Source organism: Ambystoma mexicanum, chromosome 14 (genome assembly GCF_040938575.1).
Source record: "Ambystoma mexicanum isolate Mex_15411 chromosome 14, UKY_AmexF1_1, whole genome shotgun sequence".
NCBI classification, from domain to species: Eukaryota; Metazoa; Chordata; class Amphibia; order Caudata; family Ambystomatidae; genus Ambystoma; species Ambystoma mexicanum.
In genome coordinates, this window is record NC_090940.1 from 181,277,196 (window position 1) to 181,291,407 (window position 14,212).

At 44.9% G+C, this 14,212-nt stretch overlaps 1 protein-coding gene across 4 annotated transcripts in view; it reads left to right on the forward strand.

Moving 5' to 3' along the window:
* The window catches only part of SLC8A3 (solute carrier family 8 member A3), a 640,255-nt gene that overhangs the window by 587,239 nt on the left and 38,804 nt on the right, over window positions 1-14,212 (forward strand). For all 4 annotated transcript variants that reach the window (XM_069638871.1, XM_069638873.1, XM_069638874.1 and 1 more), the window contains one exon: window positions 12,640-12,764. In XM_069638871.1, coding sequence (XP_069494972.1) covers window positions 12,640-12,764 — 125 coding nt within the window. The remainder of the gene's footprint in view (window positions 1-12,639; window positions 12,765-14,212) is intronic.

Here is a 14,212-nt window from a genome sequence, read left to right on the forward strand (position 1 = left end):
AGAGGAAAAACAATTACTCAACTACAAAACAAACCATTTGTAACAGCACCTCGATGCTTGTGGGCTGTGTGAGTGCTTTAAAAAAAAATGTAAATGTCTCAAACGCTTGACCCAGTAGATGCAATTATCTGGCGCCACTTGACTGCACGCAATAGAAGCCATTGATTCACCCTGTCTCAAACACTGCTTATCCAGGCTGGATGGAAGCCCTATAACCTGGCTTGATGCAGTGGTTTCCCTCCCCTTGCACACTGACTCGACTCACTTTGCAGCCCGACTAAACCCATCTCAATGCTGCCCCAAACGGTGGAAAAGCACATCAAAGCCGATCTTGACACAGTTGAGGGTGGAAAACAAGCCTAAAGGGTATTTGTAGTGGATCTATCCAGCTGGCTTGCCTTAGAGGGGCCTTTTGATATGTAACACTGCACTCCTTACTTTTTTAAAGACATGTTCATTGAACGAGAACATTGATGCAGAAAAGATTGCCTGTTACCCCCGCCATCATACCCAGAGTGCCTCTTTCATCTTAAAGTCTGCATATTCCGTTTCTTCTCTTACAGGGGTAGGTTACTTGTATTTTTACTTTAATTAAAGTCTCCTGTATGTCATAGAACCTTCATTAGACCTTCTTTTATTTTGGTATCACAGTACTGTAGCTATTTGGATGCTTATTTGCTAGCTCACACCACTCCTGAAGAGTGCAGCCTGCCCTAAGCCCACGTTACCAAAAGAGGTGAAGGAGGTACGCCTGTCGGTTTCTGCCTGTTTCACCTTTATCATTGGGATCAATGCTAGTTTGGTAATAGTATTGAACTCAGTAGGAGTTTCATGGACAACTCATCCCTGTACTCTTGCAAAGCAATAGTCATTTCGTCCCAGGCACCACTTTTGCTTCTCCATCAGATTGTGGGCCTTTAGGGTCAATTCAAAAACTTGTTGCTATGGGTTACTATGACTTACACTTGTTTTGCTAGAGGCAAGTCCTGACTCACTAGAAGTAAGTCAGAGATCCTCAGAGTAAATTCTTTTTAAATTGGCCGCATAGTGCCTAGACATTCACTTCTTTCTTACATGGTAGGTTCAAAGTGATTATCTTAGTTATGTCCCATCCACGGGTTAAGATTTCCCTTTTCATCACTATCAATGTGACACTGTTATACAGTATCAAGGTGCTACCTGCATTGCGGAACAGTTGAACAGGAGAAGCATCATAGCCCAGGCCCAACAGAGTACCCTTGGGCGGTTCCATGTGATAATGTCCCCGCAAACATCTCGCCATGCAAGAATGTCGCTGTTATTTTGTCCCCAAATATAATGTCGCCTATGACTTTTTCCAGCGACTATATGTATGGTGAAATTATATACGGGGACAATATTACCTGATACCCGTTTGGCATCAATGTCTGCCCCTCTACATGTGGATATTTTGCACATTGCTTTGTATGGTCTTCCAAGAGCTACCGTGCTTCCCCTAGAAACACTTGCATACAGGTACGTTATAAATGACATATCATATCATACCATTGCATGGAGAAAGGCTATATGGCAGATGTGGCAGGTGTGGGCAATACCCCCTCAAACATTAGTCATACATCTCAGTAGATTCAATAATAGACAACCCACACAATTAAAGTCTTACGCTCTGCTTTAAGGGAAAGAGCTTTAACACTAGGAGACTAGGGGTGCATAAAGCACAGTCTGCGGCAGAGGTGAGCACCACTCTTCAGAACCGATAGCCCTCGATTCTCCTGTTTACAGCCTTTACGATCTCCTAAATGAGGTCAGGCCAATTCCCTGCTTTGAATTTATGTCACTATTTGTTAGGATTTCCTTACCTTATTTTACAAGGCATCTCTTTCAAGCAGGTCGCATCCAGTCTCTGGAATTTCACAGACCGAGTCCGACTGTTGTTACTATCTTTTGGGGCGACTTGTGAGATATGCAACACCTGGACAGAGATTTGATAACCGGGACCCAAACCACTGTGGGTGCTCCTTCCCCCACCCCGCAGTGAAGGGTCGGGCACTGACCTATGTAGGAAGACCAATGCAGATGGTCCAAATCAGGAGAAGCAAGATCACTGTGGGAGATCTGTATTAAGGTCTTGGCAGGATAGCTGAGGGCCAACGTACTCGCTTTGGAAGCAAGACAACGCGGAACAACACAGGTTCGATCCCTGGGTCCTCGCTTAGAAACCCCTGGGTGTTAAGCGCGTCAGAAATAACCAACTACAATAAAGGAGAAGTAGCAATCCAGGGAGGCTCTCTCTCTTGAGAAGTTCCACATGCTGTTTCAGAGGCATTCCATATTTTTGAAATACATTATTTATTTAATTTGTATAGAATAAAGCACCAGAGAAAAACATAGATGTGCAAGCTATGGATTCCAATACAGTGTACTGACAGTTACAGTATGGCCTTACGTGTCAGCGTAATCAGTTAGATGCCTTGTTATATATAAGGATCCTCAAAGCAGGACACAGGAGAGACAACAGTGTGGAGTGGAAAGGGGGCACGCAACACGTAACCGGAGAAAGGAAAAGGGAGGCAAGGAGTATCGGTATTCATACATTTCCCTCGTACATTACTCCAAACTCTCTGCAAACCATTTCATGGCATGTCAATTAACCCCACTCACAACCCTCTTCCATAACTTCCTAACCAGCCATCGATGCCAAAAGACATGAATTAAGTGACCTTCTGCATTGTTGCACCACCAGAAATAGCTGTCATCCGTCAAACACATCTAAACATCCGGGCAGGCAACATTTCTGGGAGATCACTCTCTACTGAATATAGACTAACAACTGGTCTAAAAAAGGTCTCAAAGTTGAAATTCAGAATCTCCTTGGCCACCTCCTGTGCGGAACCTTTCCCTAGTTCACGTGACCATTTGTCAGCTTAGCCTCTCATCTCTTCTTCTGTATTAATCCACTGCAGCTGGAGATACATCCGACTCCCCATTATGTCTTCCTCTGATAGCAGGGGGTATCATTTAGAGCAATCCAGCTCAGGTAATGTCCCTTGTAAATCTCACACTCTGAACCTCTCCTCCAGAACTCATACTGCCCCCTACTCTCCCTGGCTTAGCTTGTACTTGAATGCAAGAATTCAAATGTTGGCATCCCTCCAGAGTTCTTAATCCACAACATCCTACACATTTTTCTCGATTCCCATATTCTGTCTTCTTCTGTGCACATGTAGAAGACAGCAAATCCACAGAGCCACGTCCAGCTGTGAGGAAAACCTTGCCTAGAGCCTTCCTCATGATCCTTGCTGCAAAAGTCCTCCAAGTGTCCTGTCTTCTGTCTTCTTTAAGAAGGAATTCAATGACCGGGCTTTCGACTGCAGATCCTGAAGTCCTCCTGCTTCAAACTCATCTTCTGTGCTGAGGTACTGTGCTGGCTTGGGTATTTACTTACCTTAAGTCTCTTGTGATTTCTGTGTAATCTCGGGGTGTTTTCTGTGATTGGGATTCCTCTCGTCCAGTGCACCCAGGGCCCTGCTGGACTCCTCCTAGGGTGTCTTCTCTGAAGCCCCTGGACCCTCAACTAACTCTAAAGTAAAGAACCTACTTGTTCTAATAGTCTTCCTTAGGAACTCTGACTTTTGCTCTTTAGGAACCTATGCTGACCTGCCTGTTGGACAGTAGACCCTAGTGATCCCCCTTCTGCCACTAAGAACACTCATGCTCCAAGAGTAAGGGAAATACTTCTAAAGAGTGGGCCTTTTGCCTAGAAAAGAGAATGTGTGTTTAAAAGTTACTTACTTGCAAAAGAAGTTGGTTGGTAACTGTAACTCTGAGCGTGAACAGTTACAAATAGTATTACTTACCTTAGAAATGTTCTGCCATTCTGAAATGTATATGTAAGGTTTTACTTACCTTAGAAAGGTTCTGCCATTCTGAAATGTATATGTATGGTTTTACTTACCTTAGAAAGGTTCTGCCATTCTGAAAAGTATATTAAAGGTTGTTTTACTTACCATGGGCATGTTGTGCCATTCTGAAAAGTATATGTAACTTCTTTCTCCATTCTAACAGAAAGTAGATATAAGGTTATATTACTCACCTGTGATTTGGTTGTGCCTCTTCCCAAAAATAATGCTGTTGGTTTCACTTCACTATTCTTGTTAGGATAAATGTATGAGTGTCCCCAACTGGGTCTGGCTTCACCTGACCTGCCATTAGTCTGTTCAGAATAAGTCTGCATTAGGTTTCACCTACCTAGAATAACGTTGAGTCATTCATAAAGTGTAACACTGGGGTTTGCTTTCCCTGGTCGGTTGTAGACAGACAGAAAAACAGTCTTAGGTTTATACTTGCCTTTAAGGTGCTTATAGGTTCTGTAAAAAGAAAAGTGTATAGATTTTACTTACCTTGAGAATAACTACCTTGAGAATAACTGTTATTCTAAAATGAGTTTAAGTTATTGCTTCCATTAGTCTGTAAACTGAAAAGCAACTGTGATTGAATATTACACCCCAAGGTCCAACTCCCCTAAAATAGCTGTCTTATCCTGAAATGGAATGATAGGTTTATACTGTTCCTAGCATCTGTGTTTCACTAGATCAGAAAAATATATTGTCCTGTTGATATTACTATGTGATTCATTTCTGAGCACCACAGTACAACTGCTAGCGTCCACTACCCTTATATTACTGAAAGTAATCTAAAAAGTAACTATTGGTTTGAGTTCCCAAGAACTCCTGTTAGGTGTTCCAAAGTAGGTTATATGCTTTGGTATGTGAACCTTCAAGCACAGTGTTGTGTTTTTCTATAATGTGTTTATATGATCTGTGATAGTACTTATTACCACCAAGATTTATCTGGGCCTGCGTCTATTTAAATAAACCATTTATTTGTACAATACATAGTGTTTCCGTGTTTCTTTGGACCATTTCTATTACAATTTAATTTGATTCTCCAGCCCTCTCTCCCTCCTAAGATAAGCCTGGGTGCTCTGTCAATGCTACCATGAAGTCAGGTGGTACAGCCTTATACTAAGAGTGCAGTTGTGTACTGCCTCAGCTGAATGGTTTTACTAAGCTCTTAGTTGGACTTCAGAAAAACTGTCCTAACATGTTTGAGTGAGCCTGCAATGTTGGCAAGAAAGATTCATGCCTCCCTAATGACGGAAGTACACTACTTTAAAGTGAAGTCGGCTACGATAAAGGTGACTTCATTAGCATAAGCTGTTGGATCGATACTATTGTACATTTGTAGTGAGACTAGCGGTACCACACGTTGTGGCACAGCTCTGTAGCTGACATGCATGTGGGGGTCTGCTATAGCCTTGTGTATGGTTTATTGTGTCATAACTTCCTATTTTTGAAAAATCGCAAAATCAGCAATCTCCCGAAATTGCCTATACTGATAGCACAGGGCCGGACCCAGCTCCACCCCTGTGCAGGGCGAATGGGTGGGGTTGGTCAAATGTCAGTATGGTCAGTACACCCCAGACTGGTATGCCGACCTTGTGTCCTAACTTCCTATTATTGGAAAAGTCGCAAAATCGGCAATCTCCCAAATTCGCCTTGAAAGCACAGGGCTGGACCCAGCCCCGTGCAGGGAAAATGGGTGGGGTTGGTCAGATTTCACTATCGCCAGTAAACCCCAGACTGGTATACTGACCGTGTGCCAACATTTCAGCCCACCAACTGTTATGGGGTCAGAGCCAACACCGAACATACAAACATACTTTCACAAACATATATATATATAGATAAAATCCCTCTTGTTTTAGAACACTTAATGTTATCCCATCCTATACAAAGAATCCAAAGACCCTTGCACTCTACTTCATGGTGCCGGCAGCTTTACCTTCTCGCTCATCTGGTCTGTGATGTCATTGATTTCCCTGATCAAGGCGTGGATCTGAAGGGCTTCTTCTAGTTTCCTTCGGGACTTGTTCAGGTTCCCATGGAAACTGCTCCACCTTTAGGAAGTAATGGTAGAGGCAGGCACGTTATAACATGGAGTCCTCTGATGTAATGGGTACCCAAGGCTTTGCATCTGCAACACGGAATGGGTTTAAGAGCACCTTCAATAGACAATACCATCTAAAAAGATCAGGGCTTAAAAGAGACAAAGACAGCCGCAAGCATGACTATGGGGCGGAGTGAATATCACACTGGGAGACATGAGAGGCATTGCTGAGTACAGCCTGACAGTGAAACCACAGTAATGCTGCCTTTGTATTTACATGCAAAGATCAAACACAACATGTAATCCAGTGAGACTTAGATTAAACTAATTTGAAACTAAGGCTTGGAAAAGTGAGCGTGCCACCAACAAATGTTTCCTTGGTTGCTCTTTACATAGCAGAGAGTTGCTAAGACTGCAGAAGCTGTCTGACATTGGAATTCAGAATGCGGAGGTCTGGATCCATATCTGTCAATTACAGAATTCTCCCGGCTCCCATCTGATCCGGAGCACCTGATATCCGGTGTGGTCTGACACAGGCTTGTTACTTGGACTCCAGGTTTAGCAGCTCTGAAGAGGCCCCCTTTGCCTCTCAAGCACCTGGCTGTTATGTTCTTTCCTTCTGATGCCATTTTTAAAGTCACCTTTGTCAGCAGCCCTTGTATGCCGTAGTCCCTTACTTGATTGTTCCTCACCTCCCTCTAATTTCTTCTTCATTTCTTCCTTCTGCGCTTCTTTTCTGGTCTACAATCCATTTCACTATTCCTCTTTCCTTTGTGAACCTCAGCCAACACCTTCCACTCCCTCCGACATGCCTCACACTTCCTGCTCCCTCCCCATGTACAAAGAGAAGTGTTATGTCCTGGCCTGGGGTCACCCAGGTCAGGCGGACCTGGGCTGGGGGCACCCAGCCGACATGCTGGGGGCACCCAGCAGACCATGGGCTGTGGTCACGCAGCAGAACTACAGGCAGGGATCACCCTGCTTATGTCGGGATCACCCAACATGACATCTCGGCTGGGGGGCACCCAGCAGACAGCTCCGGACCAGGGGCACCTGGTCAGCCCGTGAACACAAGGGCTCCTCCATGGCCTGGGGCACCCAGGCCTGCTACAGCAAATAACACTGGTGTTGCCCAGCAGGGGCACCAGCCTTCACATGGTAGAGTTGCCCAGCAGGGGCTCTACTGGCATGGCAGACAGCCATGATAGACAGCGTTGCCCAGCAGGGGCACTGTCACGATGGAGGGCCTGGCAGGGCAGGCCCTCAGTCAGCTACGCAGCACCAGCATGGTGCTGCTCAATAAAGACACAGCACATCGTGGTTGCATAAACAAAGAGTAAATGAGCGGGAGACCGCCCATTCCTTTTATTGAGTATAGTCACAGGGGTACTGCCACGAGCTCCTGGGAGATACCATTCTCCCAGGAGGGGTGACCCATTGCAAGAAGGTGCATTCTAAGAACTACTTGTCACATATGGAAATTAGAGTTTCCATTGCCTGGCACTATTCCAGGGCTAGTGTTGTGCACATGCTGGGTACAATTATCAGGAGCAGTGCAATCGAATACTTGGGGGAACCACTTTAATTTCCATGGGCCAAAGTATTTGACTAAGGATAGGATTGCCCTGTTGGCCATGACACATGTATGATGGATCAAACAGCATTGAAAAATGTATCTCACAAGTATTGCAACAATGTGATATTGATAATGACTGTAAAGCACAAGCACAAACTCCCAGAGCCTCAAAGCAAGTATGCAAAAACCAAAAAGGATAAAATAAGTGATTTTTAAGTAAGTGTTGCGCCTAGAAACACCTGTGTACAGGCGCGTTTTAAATGACTTATCATACCATACCTTTCATTCAACTGCCGTCGAGACTGAAGTATTGTCTTTGCTTCCTCCTTGCTTTGTCTCTCACGTTTGGTGGCGAGGGCATTGATGGCTCTTATGTGGGCGTCATCCACTGTCACCTCCTGCAATCACCGGGTACAGGGCCGTGAGCTTCTGGGAAACTGGAGACTGTCGGCACCGAAATGCATCCACCAAGGAGGTTAGAAGAAGGAGGCAAGCTTATCCATGCTACCGAAGTCTCTCTATCAATTAATGATGTCTCCTCATTGATGTGTCCAATTCTGATCAGTGGTGGACTGATCTATAGGGAACCCTGGAGTTTTCCTGATGGGCCTCAATACCAAGAGCCTCTATCATCATGAGTTCCCTGGATTTCTGCTCCCCTTATCCTCTTTCCCAGAGTCCCCATGCCCTTCCTTCTATCTCAGCTCAGTCCAAATATCTCGTTGAAACATGTTTCACTTCTTCTTAATCTCCATATAGGGACAAATGTGCTTTAAAATGCACTATTTGGAACCATTTCTGTTGCGCGGAGAACCACATCCTACTTAGAAACACTGCCTTGCTCTCTACATGCACTCTCGCAGTGTAATAAGGGGCCACTTACATTTTCAGGGCCACTTTTGGTTCCATGTCCACTCCTGCTTCTCATGATGATGTGAATTGATTAAGGCTAGCAACATTGCCACCCGTGCAGACTCTACGCCGACTCACAATATTTGGTTCACTCTTCGTCATGTCAATGAGCAAAAGCCGCTTATGCTCATTTCTTGCAGTGCACTTACTCGTTAGCACCCGGGGGATGGGTGCCAGCTAATCAGGAGGCTCGGAACGCCTGCTTGAATGCTGGTGTAAGCTTGTGTTCCTTTCCCGCCTCTTGTGCAATTCCTCCGAGCCGCTGCGTAACTTCCCTGGGCCTTGGTATTGGGTTTGTATTTTTGCTTTTTATTGAATTTATAACACGCTTTCACCAAAGCACCTTTACAAAAATAAAGGGAACAGTACAAAATTGCAGAGCAGGATTGACAAAAAACATAATTTGATTATGAGGGGGACAATGAGGACAGCAAGTGGGATGAGTGCGGAAAATATGATAGATGGGAGAACGAATAGTAAGAGGAAGAGAATTCTCATGAAGTGCAGCAAGAAGAGAAAAAGAGCGAAAGCGAGAGGAAGCACAAGGGGGTTCAGGGACAACTGGATGATGGGTAGATTGGGAGTGTGAAGGCCGAGTACTCTAATAGAAAGATAAGAGAAGCCAGATAAGGTGGCGTAAGACCATGAAGACATTTAAACACAATGCAAAGAAAGGGAAACGTAAGACGGGATTCAAATGGTAAAATAGAAGCTGCAAGAAGAGAGGAACGGGGAGATAGACCAAAGAGTAGATGGATAGCAGAGTTAAAAATAGAACTTAGGGGGTAGGACGAGATGCAGCGAGTCCAATCACGAGAGAACAATAGTCAATACGGGAGAAAATTAAGGCGGAGATAAGAAGTTTAGTGGTGTGAAAAGAAAGAAAAGGACGAGCACAACGAAGATTGAAGAGAAGAAAGCGACAATTACGGGCAGTAAAGGAAATGTGCAAGGACTAGGGAAGGGAAAAGTGAAAGAGAATGCGAGATTCTGTGCGGCATAAGGAGTAGCGAGGGGATTGGGGAGAGGGGAGGAAAGAAGAGGACTTATGTTTTAGACGGGTTAAGATGAATGAAGTGAGAGCTCATCCAAGATTGGTTTGAAGAAAGACAGGCAGAAACTTGAGAATGAAGAACGTCAGAGAACTCAGAGAAAGAGAAACAGATTTGGGAGTTGTTGGCATCGAAATGGCATGACATGTTGAAAGGAGAGATGAGAGAGGAAAGGGGTGTAGTATACAATGAGAGCAAAAGAGGACCAAGGCCCGAACTTTGGGGGACACCATACAAGAGTGAATGTGGAGGGGAGAGGAAAGGGGGGAGATGGACAGCCCAGGATACAGCATTCAGAAAGGTAAGATTTAAACATGGAAAGAGAGAGGCCAGAGATGCCCAAAGAGGAGAGACAGGAAAGTAAAGTGGGGTGATCAACAGTGTCAAAGCCATAGATAAGTCAAGTAAAAGCAGTACAGAAGAAAGCTTATTATGATGTGCGGAAAGACCTCAGACACCTGCAAGAGGGCAGGTTCTAGAGTGAGCAGGACTGAAACCAGACTGGAGGGGAGGAAGAAGAGAATCAAGAAGATGAAGATGGCATCACATTTGAGGATAAACAATACCCCCTAGAAGCATGGATAGAAAAGGAAGGAGAGAAATATATCCTCGACCTTCTATGCTTTTGTGCCCCAACATCAGCGGCCTCCAACCCAAGGCAGCTCTACACATGCTGCCCACCTCAGCCTCTTCTTCTGTATCCCATCATCTGCTCGGCAATAAAAAGAGTAAAGGGATTTAGTCTCTTTGCTCTTTCCTCCACCCAACAGACTTCTTTATAGGTTTCTTTTTTTTAAAGGAAATGGGGTCTCCCCCTAATGGCTGCTTTGTGGCATTCTCCGCCCACCTCCACCTGCTCTCGCCCTCTCCCGCACTTCCTGCTGTGGGCTCTGGCCTCCAGCCGGCGACTTCCCGGTTCCTTCGGTGCTCTGCAGAGCGTGTACACGGAAGCCTGGGACACAGCACGGCGTGCTTTTGTGCACGGACATTTGTCACCGGGCTTCCGGATACGTGCTCTTCAGACTGCGAGTGGTTAATTTTGGCCCACTCACTGGAGATCCACAACTGAGCAGTTATATAGTAATAGGCTATTTTTGGGCAGCCTACCCCACACCTTTTCAGGGGTGCAATCATTATCTTGCATGCTATTCTATTTCCATATAAAGTTAATAAAATGCTCTCTCTAGTTTCTCTTTTTCTCTCTGGACACTGAAGAGGGAGGGCTTTGGAGTGATATAATAACCTGGGTAGTAGGTTTATTTTTAAAATGTTTATCCTTCCAAACCCAGGGATTGGCAAGTGCTTCAACCTGAGTGTTTCGGACTTAGGAGTACATGGTGTCACCCCTTACCTTTCCTGTAGCAAAGCACTCTGGTCCTGACCTCACACATAACAGAAGATTGGTGGTGGGGACCCAGGATTGGTTCCTTAAAGTAGGCTTAGCCAGTACCAATCACTGGGGCCCATTTGGTATTAAAAAAGGGCTGTGCCCCTCGCTTAGCAGATCATCTGAAGACTTTGCAAGGAGTAACAAGAAGGACTCATTTGGACCCTGGATGAAGGTACAGTCTGCCTAACATCTTCTACCAGTGAAGAAAGGCCAGGATTTCCAAGGTGGAAGCAATACCCCTCCCCTAAAAATCTCCCTGGGAACAGAGGGAGATACCGGGCTCAGAGGACCAGTCCAGCAGCTCCAGAACCGGTACCCAGCCAGCCCACAGCATGCCCTGCTAGGTTCTGCCTGCAAGCTTCCTATGCGGGAAGTGCAAGAGAGTCTCTGAACAAGGGACAAAGCCATGCCTGCAAACACCATCCTCAACTTTTGGCCGTCCACCTTAAAGGACAACACAAGCCCTGCGAAGAAGCTCGGAGAAGTATCACAACAAGCATCAATCAGTGTCCATCTTTTAAGGACATTTTCGGACCAGTCGAGCCCTCGAACCGCGACCGGCTGCACCACTGACTGCTGTCACGCTGCAGTCACTAAAGCCATCCGAGTCGCCTCGACCAGCATTCCAGATCCTCCAACCAGCACAGAGACAATGATTCTCGACCATGAACCACCATGTAGGCCAGCCTGCAGCGGTTCGTCCAGCCTTGTTTGCCACACTGCTTGCCGCCTGATAACCGCAGCTGTCTCTGTCTTGAACTCTGTCACAGAAGCTGCAAAGTGTCCTGGAACCATCTCGATGCTGTCAAGTATCAAGATCATCTCATGCACCACGTACATTGTGGTTCTGTCCCCCTGGTCCTTCTCCGAAGGCCTCAAGTGACATTTACAACCCCTTGCTCCCTTGAGGCTGAAACCAAATAACCTTGAACATTTAAGACTGATTGCTTTACCGACTACCCTCCTGTCAGTATCCAGAGTGCATCCCTTTCCTTCGTGAAACTGTCTGTCCTCTGTGTTCCTTTACAAGGTGGGTTGTATTTTGTACTGTGCTAGAATTGTCTTCTGTAATAATAATAAAATAGATTTTTGTATACACCCTTGATTGGATAGTCCCTTTTATCATTGGGTAATAATTGTATTTTCGCTCTGCTGCAACTAACCAACGATCGACAACTTTGCAGAGATAAGCCTGTCGTTCCATCCACGTTACCAAAATTGGACAAGGAGGTGTATAATTTACTTGTGTTTCTAATCTGTTCGGATGCCTTGTGGTGTACTAGAGGTGTGGGGCTGATCGATGGTTTAGAAACCGATATTCATCCCTGGAACACTGGTGCCCCGGAAGTTGATTTGTCACAGTCTGAACCTTTGAGTGCACATCGGATGCGCTTAGACCCAGAACAACTGTGCTTAACTCCCTTTGGGCTTCAGCTATCTTCCTCAGTGTCTGCGCCACAAGGTCCTGTAAAATGGCAGTAGTGTACTTCAAAAATACCACCAATCATACCATATTTATCATCTCGGTTGTGAAAATGTTGTTTTGAGACCTTGAAATCCGTCATGTCTGAGACACATGGAAGTTAATTTTGCATGAACAATTCTAGTGAAAAGGAACGGAAGCGAGATTGAGCGCAGGTGGGTTTAGGAACTACTAAAAGGTATTGAGTTGACTGTGCACCAAAGAAAGAGTTGTACATCTTAAAAAAAATCCTCAGTATTGGTCATGCAGCATCTACTCCGTGGGATCGAACCGCACATTAATGTATTGCTTTTTTCAGAGGTGTCCGAAAGGAAACTGTCCATGGAAGAGGAAGAAGCCAAGAGAATTGCAGAAATGGGCAAACCAATCCTGGGCGAGCACCCAAAGCTGGAAGTCATCATCGAGGAGTCGTATGAATTCAAGGTAAGTATCTCCACCAGGTTTGGCAAACTTGACCGTAAAGGAGGGGAGGAAGCAGATGCCTGTATAATTCCCTTCTGTGGTGCTTCCAGAAGGTTTATGAGATGCCAGTTATATCCACTTATCTATATGACGTATGCAAGCCTTTCGTCCATGTTCCTCTGCTGCTTTGTGTTCCAGTTCCACTTTTTTCCTGCCTGGAAGAGGAGTGGCTGAAACGCATGTGAAGTAAATTTGTACTTTCCACGCTAGAGCTCTCCATGGTTGGATACGAGTTGAACAAAAATAAATAACCTGAAATTTTAAAGTGTTCTTATGGTGTATTCGCAAGATATCTTTTTGGCAAAAAACCTCATCAATTGGACACATTTATAGCCCCTCTTATGCAACTAGCTTACGTGAAGTAATAATTTCAATTTGGGAAGGTGCAGGCGTACTCATATATTAGCACAAGGGGCCCTACAAGGGACACAATTACATCTGAACGATGAACTTAATGTGAAAATTATAACATTTTTCTAAATGTATACATAAAAATCCCAATATGTTTTCTTAAGTTGCCAGCAATTCTGGAATGCCCTCAATGTAATTATTCCCTTCATTCAAATTATACTCTTGCTATTTCCAACCTATCTGTTTTTTCTAAGCAATTCAAATGTGATAACATTCAACCCAACCAACCAACCAAGCAAAAGTAAAATGTGTAAGATGCCTCATTAATAACGTTTCTCTATAGCAGGGTTGTCCAGGTCAGGTTTTCAGGATATCCCTCAGTAATATTCATGAGATAAATTTTCATGCAATGATTCTAAATGTATGCACATTTTCCTCATAAATATTAATGAGGGAAATCGTGAAAACCCGCCAGGATTCCAGTCCTCGAGGGCCAGAGTTCGACAACCCTGCTCTATAGTGTCCTAAATCAGTAAACTCACTAAGGATTTCCCCCACAATCCAACATTTCTGAAGGAAAGACCATGGAGCTACCTTTGTCTGTGGCATCGTCATGGACAATCTGACTATTGTAAAGGACCGTACATTGGGGCTTCGAACAAGATCACCTTCAGGCCGCAAAGCATTCAACACTTCTCCATCAGGAATGTACTCAGAGGTCAGAGTGTCACGCATAGGCCCATAGATTATGCTATGGGTTTGAAATGTATACTGCACGCTGCTACCATTTCCATGGTCTCCAGTACTCTCATGGATCTGAAAGTGAAAGTGTGTGCGGGGCTGTTGCTTAGGGGGGATACAGAAAAGTCAAGGAGTTGTGCTTAACTGTTGGTGTCTGTAGAACCAGGAGCAACGCGTGTCTGTGTGGGTATGTTTTCTCAGTGAGTCTTGATTCGTCCAGCAGAGGCATTATGTTTCCAGCGAGGAGTCTTCAAGTGTTTGAGTTACCAGGGTCTTGGTTGGTTGGTGAGCGAGAGCTTTAGAGTTTTCAATTGTTT